Source organism: Fistularia commersonii, chromosome 26 (assembly GCF_037954325.1).
Source record: "Fistularia commersonii isolate RoL2024-O1a breed Wild chromosome 26, RoL_Fcom_v1.0, whole genome shotgun sequence".
Lineage (NCBI taxonomy): Eukaryota > Metazoa > Chordata > Actinopteri > Syngnathiformes > Fistulariidae > Fistularia > Fistularia commersonii.
This window is the reverse complement of record NC_141309.1, coordinates 14,323,251-14,339,993: the sequence shown is the minus strand read 5'-3', so window position 1 is coordinate 14,339,993 and position 16,743 is coordinate 14,323,251. Positions and strand designations below refer to the sequence as shown.

Sequence of the window (16,743 nt, the reverse complement as noted above, 5' to 3'; positions counted from 1 at the left end):
GCACGCTTTTCGGAGGGAACTCTGTGTCATAGTTTTTATGAACAGTCCGAAAGTGGCGCTCCACATTTCCCTTCTTCGGTACAGCACTTGTAGACTGATAGATGAGGCAAACGCACTTCAAAAATGACATTGTGAAAAAGAGGTCCTCCTCCCACTCTGTATGGTAGTGGTAGATCTTCGGCTTTTTACTTGGTCCAGCTTTTCCACCCATTTTATCCCCTTTCTTACTCGCTAACTTGTTAAGAGTTTTGCTGCACTTTGTGCAATTGTATGCACATGCGCAGTGACGCGTGTGTCAGGGAAAGGTCAGGTCAGATGTCATTGTGAGAACTGATGATAGGCTCATTGTGAGAACTGATGATAGGCTGGCGCCAACTTTTTTTTTCAATGCCATGCGATTGACCCACAATGCCTTTGCGATCGACCAGTCGATCGCGATCGACGTAATGGGCACCCCTGTTCTAGGCCATGTGGTGAGGTCCTCCATTTCTGAAAGCGTTGTTGCGATTTGCATTTAACTTCTGACACTAATGTGGCAAGCCAGGGTTGTAGCAGACAAATAGGGTTGAGAATCATCTCTTCAAGGACAATACTCTTTAATTCACACACTGGTTGAAACAACCATACAAAAAACACAAAACTCTCTGCTGGTAATCTACATGTGAAACAGGAGTCTCCTGATATTTAGTTTCTGTATGAATCATGCTCATTTCTTACATTTCTCTCTTTTTCTGTCCGTCAGTTTTCACTTTTCCATTTAAGTGAAATTGTTAGTCTGTCCACATCTTATCCTATTCAGGTCAATTGGCAAGGCTGTGATCTGCATTCTTCTGTGTGGCAAACTTGTCTGTCCAGGTAAATGCAGTATTGCAGTCTCACTGTAGTCTTTTGATATTGTGACCCTGTAGCCAACTTGTCTGGTTGACCGGGGGTGCCCCTAAACGTTCTTTTGTGTGATTCACATCACTCCTTCACTCACATTTCTGTAACACTGAAACTCTGCAGGAGGCTATTATCAGGTCAGTATGCCAGTGATGCCGCGGGGGGGGGGGGGGGGGTGTCTCTGCAAAGGTCCTTGAGGAGAAAGGCTGGGGGTGGGGAAGGGATTTTTCAAATAGATGTTCTTCCTCCACTTCTGCAGATGTCAAGCCAACCTTGTATCACTATGCTCTTAGTCACTGTGGGATATTTAAATGGGTCTGAGGTTTGTGGTGCAAGACTGCCAGCACACAGCACATTCCTATGGAACTGCAGCATTGCCAAGGAGACGTACTTCATACAGCAAGGTGCATCACCGAGGAATTTGGGTGTCCCAGGACACTGCTTACTCCCTGCCTATCAAATTTCGACACAGACTCCTGAAACATGGCATCAACCTCCTGTGACACAACAGCATGCTTCAACTGCTTCAACAGTAGGATCCTGAGAAAACAAAGATTGAGAAAAAGGATTTTAAGAATACTCTTTTGTGTAGATCCCATGGTTTACTTTGTTAAGGGTGTGTTATTACAACATAATATCCATTAGAAATATATCCAGGATATTCCTGTTTTAACTGACATGGTTAAAGTATTGGAAATATAAAAGCAAAATGCAATGTTTGGTGTCCCACTGTTGATATTAATGCCTTATTGGATTTAACTTAAAATTAAATAGAGTCAACATCAAATATTTGTCAAGAGTTTCACTATCTGCTTTTCATTTCCTGTCACAGTTGTTATATTTGCAGTCAGCTTATTGATGTAAGTCAACTTTTGTCGTTCAAACATAGACACCTTTTGTATAATGTTCATGTTTTTGACTACTTCCAGTCACAACTGCCTCTTGTTCTTTTCTTAAGAAGCTTTGTTTTTGTAAAAATAATGTCTATTACAGAGCTTCGAAATGCGCTCCACATTCGTGATTGAGTAACTTAAACCCGACTTCTACGGTTGCTCTTCATTCCTGAAAATTTGACCGTCAGCGAGTCTCCACTGAGCAGCATGTTGGTGTTGTTCTGCTGGGGGCTGGGGGATTAGTGTACGACCTGTGGCCCTGCACTGTTTGAACCCAAAACACAAACACACTTTTATGTCATAAATAAGTGAACAAATAAAAGGGATCGTCATTCGGTCCAAATTTTTTGCTGTGCAGCGGTAAATATCCCAGGCTACCGATATAGAATAAATAGAGTCATTAGCCAAGCAGCTGAATTTGAATAGACTGGGCAGTGGCGCGTTGGGGCGCCTCATTATGCAAGCGCGTTGAAAGAAATTCGTGGGGGGGCAAATTGGTACTCGGGGGCGCGAACAAAAAGAGGGGCAGGGACGATGAGGAGGCGTAGGATTCAAATTCTAAGAGGTAAAATGTTCCCATTGTATGAGGGATATATAGCGAGCGAACCAACCTCAACGGATGGAGATTTTAAAGACTTGGCATCACAAAGACGCAGCTGTCGACCCCACAGAGGTGAAGCACGGGTTACTACTCGGAAATTACACGATGATTTCCACGCACTGGACCTGGATTGCTCTATTTTTCATCCCCGCGATGACACCCGGTGTCTTTGGAGGCGCAGTTGACACCAAGCAAGCTCTGTCAAATGTGTCAAATGACTCACACAAACATAGTTTACGCGAAGACACGCTGAGGCGATGGAGTTGGGGGGTCACGGAAGCGGACCGGGAGCGGTGCGCGCAGTTTGCGGCGCCGTGGCTGGAAAACACACGACCGTCTGTGGACGTGGCGACCTTGCTTCAGCTACGCGTTCGACCTTTTTCACCCGGAGTGTCTCGAGGTTCGATCTTTCCAGAGAAAGCGCTCTTCAGCTTCGTGCGTCAGGTTTACCGTTGCTGCCGAGATGGATTCCACTGCAGAAGCGTCAAAGGAATTCAGGGTCGCTTGAGGCAAGGTATGAGAAGGCAAAGTCAGGGAAAATTAACCTTTTAATGACAATTTATCGTCTGTCTTTGTAATCCAACGATGTTTTGATGTGGTTCTCTGGCGTTGATGAAACGTGCATAAGTCACATGGGACCTAAACAACAGGGGGACGTCTGAGGTGTACGATTCTGTAACACGAAGGCCATAGAGCAGACAGCTTACTGGACTAACATTGAATCGTTTAAATGTTCAGAGCCACCTTACTTTCCAGTTATTGTTGAACCTCTTATAAAAGAGGATGAAGTACTCCAGGAAGCCCCTTTCAAATAACAGCATCAGACTGCATTTGTAATAGTGACAACAAAGGATATAAACTTCTGTGTTTTACAACATTTTTTACCGTGCATTAGACCAGTTAAAGACTTAATGTTATATGAAATGCAGTGTGGGAGAGCTTTACAGGTGGATTGATTCAGTTATACAGAAGACACCCTTTGATATGCATACAAATTAGTCTCAGTGGGTTCAATTTCCCTCCCAAGAGATCCAAGGACACCTCCAGTGTATTAGAAGTGAAAACATTGACTTTGTGGAGGAAAGTGTTGCTCTGACATGAATAGCTTGTTGTGATGGCCATTCCTTTTCCTCAGGTACAGCTGTGGAGTTCCTCCTCACCAAGGAGATTCTATCGCTTATGGTTGTGAGAGCAGAGCTTCATATCCACCTGTCAAACCCACAGCACCTGGACATCCACCCGGTCCTTCCTACTATGTTGAAGCACAACCTTCCTACAAGGTAGCATCTGACATTTCTGTCATATGGGTTCTCTGGTGCTCCTTGTCACTTTAGTAGTTAGCTGGCAAAGATAAAAAATGTGTGATGAATTACCCCCCAAAATTAGAGATTACATCACATTGGTAATATATCCAACTTCCTGAATTATTTTATGAATTTTAGCTTATTCATGGGAAAGTTTGTTAGATGTCATTAGAAGACAGTTGATATTTTCGTGTCAAAAAGGTGGTATGAGGAGTTTCAAAGTGATTGGAGGAGCACAGTCCAAATAGTTGCCTAACAGTCTCCTTTTAAAAGAAAAATTGTCAGTTAGTGACAGTTGGCTTTCTTCGTGTTACCCCCCCCCCCCCTTCCCCCCTTTCATTAGGTACAACTCAAGATTGCGAGGTGACATGGTTGAGCTGAGGGTCGACCTGCTCTTCCTCTTCCAGAGCCTGCAGTTGGCAGCAGGGGGAAACAGAGGAGGCCACAGCATGGTCAACATGTGGGATATGGATTCTCCTGAATGGAATCTACCACAGGAAAAGCAGATGGCTGATGATATCTGGGGGGAGTTGGGCCTGGCTTTGGGCTGCAGTCAGAGGGAAGAAAGAGGTGTCTGTGTGACTAGCAGTGTTCATCTCCTGCACACACCATTCATTGCTTTATACTACAGATGATGCTGGAATGGATCCTGGACTGAACGCTCCTGAGGCAGTCCAGTTTAATATCACCGATCAGTTTTGTTAAACTGACAACTGCCTCAAAGTGTGGAAATTAATGATGCACTTCAATCTATTAATTTATAAATGTTTTGTAAAATGTATATATTAATATGAAAACTTTTGAGTATACTATGCCAGTCATCCTTGTTATTAAAATGAAATCTGAAAGTCATCGTACACTGACAAGCTTTTCTTTTTTCAGCAGCTTTTCTGGTCAAGATCTTAGGTTTTCATTGTTGATAGCCATGGGAGGGGGCAAAAAAAAGAAGAAACAAAACAAGGGCACCCAGCCAGCCCAACACAGCTCATAGCCTTGTGGAATTCAGGGATGGCTGACAGGTTGTCCATGAGGAAGTAAGACCAGTATTCTGAAGATTCCAAATAGATGTTTAAACAAGCACAGTTGTTATATACTTACCTTTTATTTAGAGATTAACTCGTAAATCTGTCCAAGTTTGACTCAACAAATTTAATCTGAAGGGGAAGCTGGAGGTAATTAACTGTACTGACACATTCTGATAAAATAGCACATTTATTAAAAAGAGACAGCATTCATCAGCATTCATCAACATCCTAGTCCACCTGTTGCTGCCGATAGCAAAGAATTTTCTTCTATCCAGCACATGTGTACCTATACAGTGGGATTCCTTATTCATGTTTAAGTGCGCGCGTGCGCGCACACACACACACACACACACACACACACACACACACACACACACACACACACACACACACACACACACACACACACACACACACACACACACACACACACACACACACACACACACAGAGCAGCGGCAGATACAGCTGTTTGTGCTGCCTGGACAATGGAGGAATTAGCTGAGGTTTTGCTGTTCCAACTTTTTCTCTTTAAATTCATCTCACATGTTAAAAATAGAGGAGACAGCATTCAGGTGAAAGTGATCAATACTTGTAAAAACAAAACAAAATAAATTTAATCACACAGCAATTACATTAACTTAGGGGATGATTGTAAAAATATCACTATCCTATTGTGTTTTACAGTAGGGAGGATAATAAGTGGTGACAAAACAGATGACAGGATATGACATTTTCTTCCCTGATTTATTCACCTCATTTACCAGGCAAGGAAAAATAACTAAAACTAACCCTTTGTGTCATGTTTGAGACACTAAGAATTTGGAAGGGATGTTGGAAATTCTTTGGTTCTTATGTGAAAAGAAACAGAAACAGCAGATCTTCATTTCGCTCCTATAAGTATGAGATAATAAAAACAATGTTAGGACAGATATTTGAAATATGCTGATGTTGAGAAATAGAACAAGACTGGGAAACACAGCTGTCACAAGTATTCCCATGTGATTATCCAGATACATAAATTTCTACTAACAGCTGACCAAGACAGTAGTCAACATATCTAGGTCAAGATGGTGACTCAGGAGATGGAAAATAGATGAATGATGGCAAAAGCATAATGTATATAATTCAGACCATTGACAGAGAAAAATTACCAGAAAATGACAACTTTAAAATACACGAGGCAGTGCAAAACATGTCATACCAATAAAATGTTTTAACTCCAAAACAGATCCTGAGGGAAAAAAAAAACACAATCCCACACATAAAATATATTCAGATCAGCCCCACTTGAAATTAAATAAGTTTTATATCTATTTATATATATGGAAGATCAGACACTGTGTTAAAACTTTGACAGTTTTATCATTAGACTGCCTTTTATTCTTTTTCCTTTAGCTAAATGCTGTACCAACAACCATTTCACCCAGAAGAAAGGCCACTGTCTTCCTAAAGAATGCTTAAATTGAAAGAAAACAAAACAAAACAAGACAAAAGAAAATCAACAACTCATCTCTGAAGCAAATGTGATGAAAACAATGGTTGTCCAACATGGATCTTGTACCTTGTATACACACAAACCTGTGTAGATTTGCAGAGGAACAGGACACACTGACTTTGGTGTTGAATTACATTAACTCATAATATCTTTTCAGAGGCGAAAAAGGTGGTTACATGTCTTGAATATGAGTTGACTAAATGTGATTGAGGAAAAAAAAAAAGAAAAACCTCAAAAACTGCCACTTACTGTCCAATTTACTTCTGGTACCATTGACCACAATAGAAGGAAAATCAAGGGATGGAAAGGGACCCACACCACCTGAAATAGTAACCATTTTTCAAGTACTGCATATGGCAACAGCAACTGTTGTGAAGAAAGGAGAGGGGGTAGCATTTAAGATGCATTAGTGAAACACCAAAATAATTCTTAGAGTAGAGCATAGCACTTGAGGGAGGTAAAAGGATACATAATTAGGAGAGTTCACAACTCAGCTTCACTAGAAATTCAGGACAAAGCTGTTTTTTAGCGCAAAAAGGATGCAGGAGGTAAAAAACAAACAAAAAAAAAATGTGGATAATATGTCTATTTAGCCTAAGAAAAAGAATTCCAGAATCAAAAATGAACTTCAAAAATGCCCTTGTTTGATCATTCAAGATTCAGAGACCAGCAAATGTGATAATAATTAGTAATGGATTAAAATGCTGAGCTAAGAGAGTAAGAAATTAGAAAATTCATGAACTCAAAAGATTAGGGCCGTGTGTGAAATATCAGTGTTTGAGTGTTTTGTTTTTTATGGTTATGAATAAGTCAGAAGTTGAGGTACCTTAAATAGAAATCCATGAAGTTTATCACTGCCACCCTCAAGTTCATGAAGTTTTAAGCTTTTTTTCTTTTTCTTTCAGAATTATATATATTTTATTCAGAATAATATTACCCACATATGTCCCTTATCTTTGTGAGGACCTGTTGACCTTTAAGATCAAGTAAACATTAGTGATGTTGTGCTTTCTCATTATTTACTTCAGGTAAAGTACTTTGTGGAACACAAACAGCAGCTTTAGAAATGCATGAAACAGGTGCTGACAGGTTGTGTAAATTTATTTCAAGTAGAGCTGCACCTGCACGTCCTCTGATTCAGATGACAAGGCCTGATACAAACTTTAAACGTGGAACTCAAAAATTTGTCAGGGTGGTAGGAGACAGTAGCACAACATCTTCCTGGTTCAGCCACATTTCTTCCCCCTCAAAAATCAAGCTACACCATCTTCTTCTGTACAAAATAAACAGACATTCTTTGGTGAAACAAAAGGCAGACACGCATAATTTACAAATGAGTAATAAAAGGCAAAGATTACATTTAACACACCGGGGTCATGACTCATGTTTGCCATTAAAATGCAATTCTGGTGTGTGGAAGAGTCAACATTCTGTCACTGAAAACTTTGTATTTTTTAAAACCAATCCATCCCCAGAAAGAAAAATATGGGGGAAATAAGCTGTAGTCACTAGTGAGGACACTTTTATGGCCTTGAATCACTATTTGGTGGATAGATGCCACAAAAGCATTATTCCTTGCTTACATGACTCCCTCATTGTGAGAGTCATTCTGTAAGTAAATGGGAGACAAGTCAGACAAGTAAATCAGCTCACCAGCTTCAAGCCAGGTCACAAACGATTTCTCTCAACATGGCAAAGTAAATAATGGCACATTGACACAGAACTAAGACTGCAGTCCAAAGACACAAAAACAATAGCTCCGTTGTCAGCTGTGTTTTAGCTGACTTTATTCTATTTAATTTCTATCTAAATTTTGAAGCAGCACCATTTCAAATTTCACTGTATCATGTCTGATTAGATGGTGAGCAGGAGTGTATAAAACAATGCTTTAGTCTATAAAATAACCCAGACCCAAGACTGCCGAGCATCTCTGAGCCGATGACAGGTGGTTTTGGACCTTGACCATTAGTCAATCCTTCCAGATATCTCAAGTGAAATGACTACTGTTGTTCACAAGGATCAGCGGAGGTGGATGTGACACATTCAGAGAAGCACAGGGAATTCACTTTCAACATCTCCTCTTTTCCAACCAACAATATTTGACAGTGGCAGCAGCTTTTGCTTAGGCCTACGTGGCACTCTGAAAAAGTCTTTTTGTCCTCCATCCATGTAATTTTGTCCAAGCCTTAAACTCTCTCTTTTGACAATGCCTTACCTGTGCTGCTGTTGTGTGCCTCCTCCCTCCTTGTCCTCCTAACTTGTGTTCTCTCACAGTCGACAGAGACAGAACAATGTGGGGATGAAAACCCCGAACGCCACAAGGATAGGGAACATTAGGCTGCTGTTGTCAGCTGCGTAAGGGTTTGGTGTTCGGGGTCCTGACTGGACCCTGTTCTTGGAACCTGTTATGTGCTTTTTCTTCCCACCTTCCTCCCCTCCTTCACTATCTTCCTCTTCTTCCTCTTCTTCCTCATGCTTCTCCAAACCAGGGTGAGGCTGAAGTTTTGGGACATCTTTTATGTAAAGTAACAGCAGGGAAGAGAGGTGAAGTACACTTTCACGTAGCTTTCATCTGTACTATGATGTTTGTAAGCCGATTTCACTATAACACTAATGTGTTCAAAAAAGTTGTTTTTGATTCCATTATATCAGAAAAAGAAGTGGCATTCTATTTTATTAGCCATAGATTCTGAAGTCTTAGCTTTGTTTTGCGGTTTTCACTTTTCTATTTTTTCAATTTGTTTCATATCTGGCCAAAGAAGATGCAAGTGATTTACTTAATGTCTTTATCTCAAGGTGCCACACTCAAAATGTCAAAATGTACCTTGTACATTTCCATGAGGTAAATAAGTAAAACCCACTAGCAATAATCAAACAATATTGACAATGTTGACAACATAGATTAAATCTGCAGTTTCAAGATACTTACCCTCTAGTGTTCCCTTCATGACATAAAGAGCACAGACCTTGGGGTTGTCATAATAACCCTGAAAAAGATTATAAATAATATTATGAAAAATCTCTCTTGCAACTTGGAAGGAAGTTTGAATGTGCTCAATGATTTCATTAATATGTAACTTCTCATGATCCATAAAATAGGCATTTAATGTTATATTAGAGATTAAACCAATATTTGAGTGCATATAACTTATTCTATTGATGTGAAATTTTAACGTAAACACTATAAGTGCGGAGCGGCACGTTATCACTTTCCTGATAGTATGCTACTCTTGAAATGCAGAGCATGTCCCCCGGTAGAGCCTGCATTGAATATGGCACAACCCAACTATCATAAAATATCATAATGAGCAGACATGGCAAAAAAAAAAAAAAAAATAGGCAAGACAGACATTTTTACTGGAATATTCTTGTCTGTTTTTGATTGATTAAACGAAATTTCCATTAGTTGCTGAGATCCAGTAATATATTATCAAATAATCAAGAAAATCCAATCCTAAGCTTGTTGACGTTCATGAAGGTAATTAGGATAACACATGAAAGACTTAACTAAAATGGTGACCAAAGAGTCTACAATACACTGATTGTGAGGAGGTCAGAGTTTAAGCGCCATTTTATTACAATTGAAAGCTCATCTGATGCATAAAAAAACATATTTCAACTGCAAAAGATGAAATTAAGAGCAATTCAAATGATACAGAACTTTAAGAGGTTATTAAGTTTTTCTTGTAATTCTCTGGATGAACTAGAAACAGAATAAAGCACTTTCATTGAACTATACTGAAGTGTTGAACAGGTCAGCACAGCAAGTGCAGAATAGCATCTACATGGTGATCATCAAGGTTGTCACATCTTTCATCAAGGTTGTCTCATTGGCTGACCAGGATGGAACATTCACTACCCACAAAACATGAGGCATTAACTCCTTGATTTGGTTAAATGAAGGGGCATAAGAAAAACGTTGGAGAACATTATGTAACTGTGTGATTTAATGTAAACTTTCAAGTTGACTGATGCCCTCCCACCTAATCATGTTTTACACAGCTTTGGGGCAACTTCAGTTTATTATTCATTTCACAAGACATATGGTCTTAAAACTATATTAATAAACATAGATCATGTGATATCACTAATAATCATCTGTATTGTGAAAGGAGATAACTTTGATGTCACAAGGGGTTGCTGCATTGGAACCACCCTTCTAAGGAACAACAAAGGGGAAGCAAGAGGCTTATGTCAGTCAGTGATCACTGCACTGTTGTTTTTTTTCCAAATTATTGTTTATAGTTGCATCATTAACTAACCACAGTAAATACAATTGTCTAAGGTTAATCCCCGTTAACCTCATTGACAAAAAAAATAAATTAAGAATAAACTTACTTTATTCACACAGCCACAGAAAGCAGATAAAGAATATTTTGTTTTAATGGAAGCAACCCCCTCCTAATGAACACAAAAGTATATGAATTCCAATAAGTTATTCTCCAATTTAAATGAAATAACTCACCTTAACAAACTCAACAGAGAGCTTGCCATTGAAAGTGGACACCTCCCCTTGTACACTGAGCTTGCCACGTCGAATTGAGAAGGGCACTATTTCATCATGTGCAGTACTGTGACCCACTCGATCAAAGATATCAAGGTCTTTCACCACAACATGGCCATTCAGGCGGACATCAAACACCTGTAAAGTGTTGACAGGAAAAAATATACAAAGGGTGTGACTAAAGTATGCCTAAAATGAATCGCAAACAAAAACAGGCCAATCAGACTGTGGTGATGAAAACAATTTTTTTCCCCAACAGACACCCATCTCTTGCACATCAGTGACCATACCTTTTGCTGTGATTGAGCAAAATAAACTTCTGCATACTTCATTACTAGTATATAGTCTCCTTCCTCGCGGATGGGGATATCATATCCAAAGGTGTCCTCATTGTAGCGCTCTGTTTGGTATAGAATCTGGTCCTCCTGACTGGAGCGCAGAATTGGTAGACGCACCCCGTAGTTAGAAGCTGCAGGAGGAGGTATCAAACGTAGTGTGAATATTGCTCTAGATTCTGTAATAATATGTTTATGAAAAATGCTTTAAAATAAATAAATCAAATGTAAGCATTACATTCCACTTGCACAAGTACGACCTTTTCATGCACTGAGGAAAATACATCTTCTGGCTCTAACTGCAAGCATCCACACACTATTGACTTGTATTAACAGTATAATTTTCTATACTCAAAACTGCTTCTCACTCTCTCTAGCTAATCTGATCACATCACCTGCTTCCCCTTCGCGATGAGAGGGGGAGGAGCTGTGGCCTTCTATGCTGAGTCTTCGTTAGTTTATGGTTTGCGGAAGCCAGGCCAAGCAGATCTTAATCGTGCTATAAGACAGTTTTACTCTCATAGTTTCAGTCTACACCAAAACCTTGAAGATGAAACCACACGATCATACAGATTAACAATGGTCACTCACCTTTCCCGATTTTCCCTTCCAGTGGGTCCTTTTTGAAGTTAATACCGTGCACATCTACATGGGCTTCACCCCCCGCGTTCACAGCCCAGATGACCCGTTCGGCGAGGTTCGGGCCGCCGCCGTCAGCCCAACACTGCTCCACCAGCAGCGACAGCAACGCTGCGACTAGCCGGACGACGAGCTGCGCTGTGACCCGCCGCATTGCCACACAGCCCTATCCCTTACGAAGACCTACAAAGCGTCAGTGGCCGACCGAGAAGAGTAGAGTTTGAGTTGCTGCATGAAAGTAACTCTCCATACAAATCACATAAGATCAGCACCCGAAAACAGCTAGCAAAGAATCTCGGAGACATGCAATTTACCAGTATCTTAGCCAGGATGCTAACGTTAACAGTACCAATACCGGTAGCACATTAGCGCCACGACCTATTTTGGTAACAGTAAAATAATTAGCAAATATTAAAATGCATGAGCATATCAGAAGCATTTTATCCCCTCGACGACAAAAAATACTGCAGCAAAAGATATTGTAGGTAATTTAGGGTAGCTAGCTAACCTACCTGTCTAACTAGAAATACGTGGTCTGTCAGGCTAACGTTAAAACAAATGCCTCTTACCTTGCCCTTCCACGAACAACTTTAACCTATATTCTGCCAACGTGCAGGTTTATCGCAGCTGATACAAAATTACAAGGTGCATGCATTCAACACTATAACTTCACTTGACTGTGCAGTTATTGCCCGATGGTGGCCACAGGCTGGTACACTGACGACTTTCATTCAATGTGCGTCTACACAGACTGCTAGCTCTGTAAAGCAGCACTACCTAACTTATATTTCCCTTGACTGACAGATATCTCGTCGTATCATATTCTCCCACTCGTTTTCTAAATTACTACATCCCAACGTAAATTCAAATCAGACTGGACACCGTTTCCATTATGCCTCAGTAAAATTAATGGAGGAAATTAATGACGCGGAGTAATTTTAATCAAAAATCATAATATTGGGATGGGATGGGGTGTTATTTTATCCTCAGAACAAAATTTACTGACAGCAGTGGCCAGTTTATTTTTCGTGGCGAACAAAGCTGTCCGGATATTTTATGGCCCAAATTAAAGTTTTGGGGCTACAGTTTATAAATCAGATTATGTACAGCAAGAATGGATGACCAATACCGAGTCAGGTGTGCTGGGGATATAAATAAGGGTGAGCGGAGGTGTCAACTAGACCTACCTACTCCCGAGTGACAATAAAGGCACTTCAGTCATAAATTAGACAAAATAGAAGTGATTTCCCCCTACATAAACTATATCTAAGCAATGCTTCACTTATAATGACCTTTTTTACCCCCGTCAAAACGTGGTTATTCCTTCACAGAAATTATTATTCGTTGTATTCATTTGAAAATTCGAAGCTCAAAAGGATGTCAATCTCACTGTTTCATTGTCTTATAATTAATGATGATGATGATGATGAATATTATTATTATTATTATTATTATTATTATTATTATTACAAGAAGAACAGATATACCTCAAATCACATAGTAACAGCCATTACCTGCGTGGATCTTTAAGAACTTGCCCTGCCCCTTTTCCAGAATGGTATGGCTTTCTGTTTGGAGGAGGTCTTGTCCAATCAAAAGAGTCCAACGCAGCGCGCATACAGAGCACTCGGGGGTTGGCCAGGGAGGAATGAATGAAAGTTACTATGGCAACATGAATCGCACCACGGAAGAAATTTATACCGATTTTGGTGAACTCGCGTGGGAATGACCTCTTTCCCTGCAAAATCGAATCGACACAGCTGTGAAACGGTACTAACTCGGTTTTACGTGTCCCGCAAGTTCATAAATAAAATAACATAGTCACAGATACTTTCAAATAGGTGATACTCTCATCAAAAATACATCATATGACATCATAAAATGGAGAAGATAAAGGAGAGATGATGCGTTTTCAATAAATGATATAGAGGATTTTTCTAAACCTTGCATTAAAATGTATGCAGTCCTACTAAAGAAACTATTAATGATATAGATAATGAAATATCAATAATCATTATTATCAATATCTCTATTATAGCAAGATTGTTCTGCTGTGGGGAGATAATGCAGTCTCAGGGCGGCACTGGCCCGTGTCTCTCCAAGCCTGCCTTGGGGGGACACGGAGCCCACGCCCGGATAAATGCAGAGGGTTGCGTCAGGAAGGGCATCCGGCGTAAAACTTTTGCCAAAACCAAACATGCGAGTCAATCAAAACTATACCATACCGGATCGGTCGCGGAGGATACAGAGAATAGGGTAAGATGGAGAAAGTTGACTCGCTGCGGCGACCCCTGACGTGATAAGCCGAAAGAAGAAGAAGACATTCTATTGTAGAGACATATATTTAGGAATATACGCACTTGTCAAAATTATAAGTTTAATTGAAATAGGTACAACAAACTTAAACAGACTGTTTCAGGAGCCAGTTTCGCTCATGGTGCTATCACTTGGTAACAAAATTCTGCCCATCTATTCTCCCAACACGCCATGATATTAATAAATAACAGTCTAAATAGAGGAGGCAAGGAGCCAATTTTTACTTAGCTGACAGCATTTGGCCTAATTACCGAGTGACTTCTTGACATTTACTTGTCATATTTTGAAGAAAAAAAAAGCCAAGCAATATCATTAATTTATTCTCACCAATAGACTGATTCAATGAGTCAATGTGTCATGTCTTTTCCATTCACATGCATATCAAATCATATCTGGGCTTACAGTTATTCTCTGGGTTGTTGCGGGTGAAAAAAGAAGCTCAGTCTCACCAGCTTCTTCTTTTTGAACACTTGAAATCTAGGTTACAGGCAAACTGAAAAATACGTTGTGTACAATCTCTATATATAAGAATATTTAAACACATAAACACGGTATTCCTCATTCTATTGAAAAAAAACATTTTTCTTCCAAAAAGAAATATAATTCATGCATCCTCTTTCATTTACATTTTTCGTTCAAATTTCTTTTCAAGTTGGTGCCAACACCAACACATAAGTTTTAATCACTGTAACACTGATAAAATGACACCTAAAAATGGGGTACAACAACTTCATTAAAACTTGTCTGATAGTTGGCAAAAAGCATGCTTGCACAGTGATCATTTTAACTAAAAAGTAAGAGATAAAATAGATACTATTTCACTTCTATGAGGGTGAAATGACTCGGCAGCTTATCCATACCTTAAAAGAAAATCCTACTAAACATATGCAGTTGGAATGTGTTGGAATTTGCCCTGTTAGTGTATAGATTATATCTTTTTATGTTTATTTATGATTACTGAAGTTATAGATAATAATAATAGTAGCTGTGGTTGTCGGATCAATAATAATAATATTAATGATACTACTATTTCTAATATTATCATTAATACTTCTACTACTACTACTTCTTTTTCGGCTTTTCCCTTCAGGAGTCGCCACAGTGAATCATCCTTCTCCATCTAACCCTATTCTCTGTATCCTCCTTTCTCACTCCAACTACCTTCATATTCTCTATCACTACGTCTATAAATCTTCTCCTTGGTCTTCCTCAAGACCTTCTGCCCGGCAGCTCCAATTCCAGCATCCGTCTACCAATATATTCACTCTCTCTCCTCTGCACATGGCCGAACCATCTCAGTCTGGCTTCTCTGACCTTTTCTCCAAAACATTTAACATGAGCCGTCCCTTCTGTTACCCTCTGTTAGACTCATTCCTGATCCTATCCATCCTGGTTACTCCCAAAGAGAACCTTAGCATTTTCATCTCTGTGACCTCTAGCTTTGCCTCCTGTCTTTTTGTCATTGGAACTGCTTCTAGGCCACACAGCATCTCCTACTACTACTACTACTACAACAACTACTACTACTACTACTACTGCTACTACTACTACTACCACTACTACTACTACTACTAATAATAATAATAATAATAATATTAAATGAGCACTTTTCCATCAAAGTACTGTGTAATAAATGTTTCACAATGTGGATGGCGTTACTTTTGTGCTTTAATTGTACAGTCAAACAAAATGTGTTTGCATCTAAAAAATAATGCTTTCTTCAGAGATCTATCAACATTGCATCCTAAACTTCTTTGTCATATAAACTGAGATAACTGAACCCTCAAATTTTTCCATTTTCACCACACATCACTAGAGATTTTGACAAATGCCCAACTCTATCATAGAGAGCTTCACATTCTAGTTACAGCATCAGGTTATTCTGCTGCTAATTTCCAGAAATGTGTACGATGGTAATTAAAGAATAGTTTTGTAAGTTTGTTAATATTTACAATTTAAATTAAACAACTCAATATAAAGTAACTCAATATCATGGCCTAAATGGGCTTGATGTGTTTGAAATCTATGCAGGGACAGGAATTGTTTTAGAGTTTTTCAATCAGAATAGTATGATGAAGTTTGTTCTGCACTTTCAGAGGCCAATTTGCTATGATACAGTTCTGGAAAATGACTAGCCAGATTATACTGTATGAAAATCAATTCCCATAAGGACCAATTGGAAGTCATGGTGTTTCATTCTCAGATCATCTGGAGGTTTGCAGCTAAGATTGTTTCTACTATGACAGCATTTTGGCGAAGATATGTACTGTACATCAAGATGACATCCTCAGTGGGCTTCAGAGTACTGATTTTAGGATGTTCACTGCATTTGAAGTGTTAGAACAACAGCTAAAATAGTGATGGTGATTTACACCAGAAGTCTCGGGCAATTTAATAGGGACATATTAAAAGGACCAAGCATGTTTTTTGTGTTGACCAGATTATACAGCCATTATCAGTGCTACCCTATTAATGTCTGATTAAATTTAGCTGATAGAGATGCATCTTACACCAGAATATAACAATCCTAGTACTTAGAATGTAAACCTTTTCCTTCATGAAGGAAAATCTAGGATTTACATCAATTTGCATTTAATCAACTGTATTATATGGGAGTATACAACATTAATTGAGAAACAAATGTATTTCTCTTAGAATTAGTGAACACAGCTATTAAGTTGACTGTGGATCAGAAGAAACAAATCTTACAATTGAAATATTATAATATTACAATTATGTGTGTACA

The 16,743-nt window shown here is 39.3% G+C and overlaps 2 protein-coding genes across 4 annotated transcripts; one reads left to right on the top strand and one right to left on the bottom strand.

Annotated features, from left to right (window-relative positions):
- The first annotated feature begins 2,378 nt into the window (after positions 1 to 2,378).
- Positions 2,379 to 4,391, top strand: LOC147218712 (uncharacterized). Its single transcript, XM_086174206.1, has 3 exons — positions 2,379 to 2,890; positions 3,512 to 3,656; positions 4,024 to 4,391. The coding sequence occupies exons 1-3, from the start codon at positions 2,395 to 2,397 to the stop codon at positions 4,313 to 4,315; spliced, it is 933 nt and encodes a 310-aa protein (XP_086030332.1). The 5' UTR covers positions 2,379 to 2,394; the 3' UTR covers positions 4,316 to 4,391.
- Positions 4,392 to 4,878: 487 nt separating this feature from the next.
- On the bottom strand, positions 4,879 to 12,548 carry mlec (malectin). 3 transcript variants are annotated; one of them, XR_015108827.1, is made up of 7 exons: positions 12,251 to 12,548; positions 11,634 to 11,864; positions 10,998 to 11,176; positions 10,669 to 10,845; positions 9,133 to 9,190; positions 8,419 to 8,716; positions 4,879 to 7,476 (listed from the first exon to the last, which is right to left on the bottom strand). XR_015108827.1 is itself a non-coding variant. In XM_086174284.1 (6 exons), the coding sequence occupies exons 2-6, from the start codon at positions 11,833 to 11,835 to the stop codon at positions 8,472 to 8,474; spliced, it is 861 nt and encodes a 286-aa protein (XP_086030410.1). In that variant the 5' UTR covers positions 11,836 to 11,864; positions 12,251 to 12,547; the 3' UTR covers positions 4,879 to 8,471. The 3 variants fall into 3 exon arrangements, 2 of the variants coding, with proteins under 2 accessions (XP_086030410.1, XP_086030411.1); XM_086174284.1 differs by having other exon boundaries at positions 4,879 to 8,716; positions 12,251 to 12,547; XM_086174285.1 differs by lacking the exon at positions 12,251 to 12,548 and adding an exon at positions 12,194 to 12,216 and having other exon boundaries at positions 4,879 to 8,716.
- Positions 12,549 to 16,743: the final 4,195 nt, after the last annotated feature.

What these genes read in the sequence shown, in the direction of transcription:
- LOC147218712 (XM_086174206.1), top strand. Translation starts at nt 2,395, where the DNA reads ATGGAGATTTTAAAGACTTGGCATCACAAAGACGCAGCTGTCGACCCC. An exon ending in TCAGGGTCGCTTGAGGCAAG is followed by an intron (nt 2,891 to 3,511) that starts GTATGAGAAGGC and finishes CCTTTTCCTCAG; the next exon opens with GTACAGCTGTGGAGTTCCTC. An exon ending in AAGCACAACCTTCCTACAAG is followed by an intron (nt 3,657 to 4,023) that starts GTAGCATCTGAC and finishes CCCTTTCATTAG; the next exon opens with GTACAACTCAAGATTGCGAG.
- mlec (XM_086174284.1), bottom strand. Translation starts at nt 11,835, where the DNA reads ATGCGGCGGGTCACAGCGCAGCTCGTCGTCCGGCTAGTCGCAGCGTTG. An exon ending in TTGCTCAATCACAGCAAAAG is followed by an intron (nt 10,846 to 10,997) that starts GTATGGTCACTG and finishes AACACTTTACAG; the next exon opens with GTGTTTGATGTCCGCCTGAA. An exon ending in TCTCTGTTGAGTTTGTTAAG is followed by an intron (nt 9,191 to 10,668) that starts GTGAGTTATTTC and finishes AATCTTTTTCAG; the next exon opens with GGTTATTATGACAACCCCAA.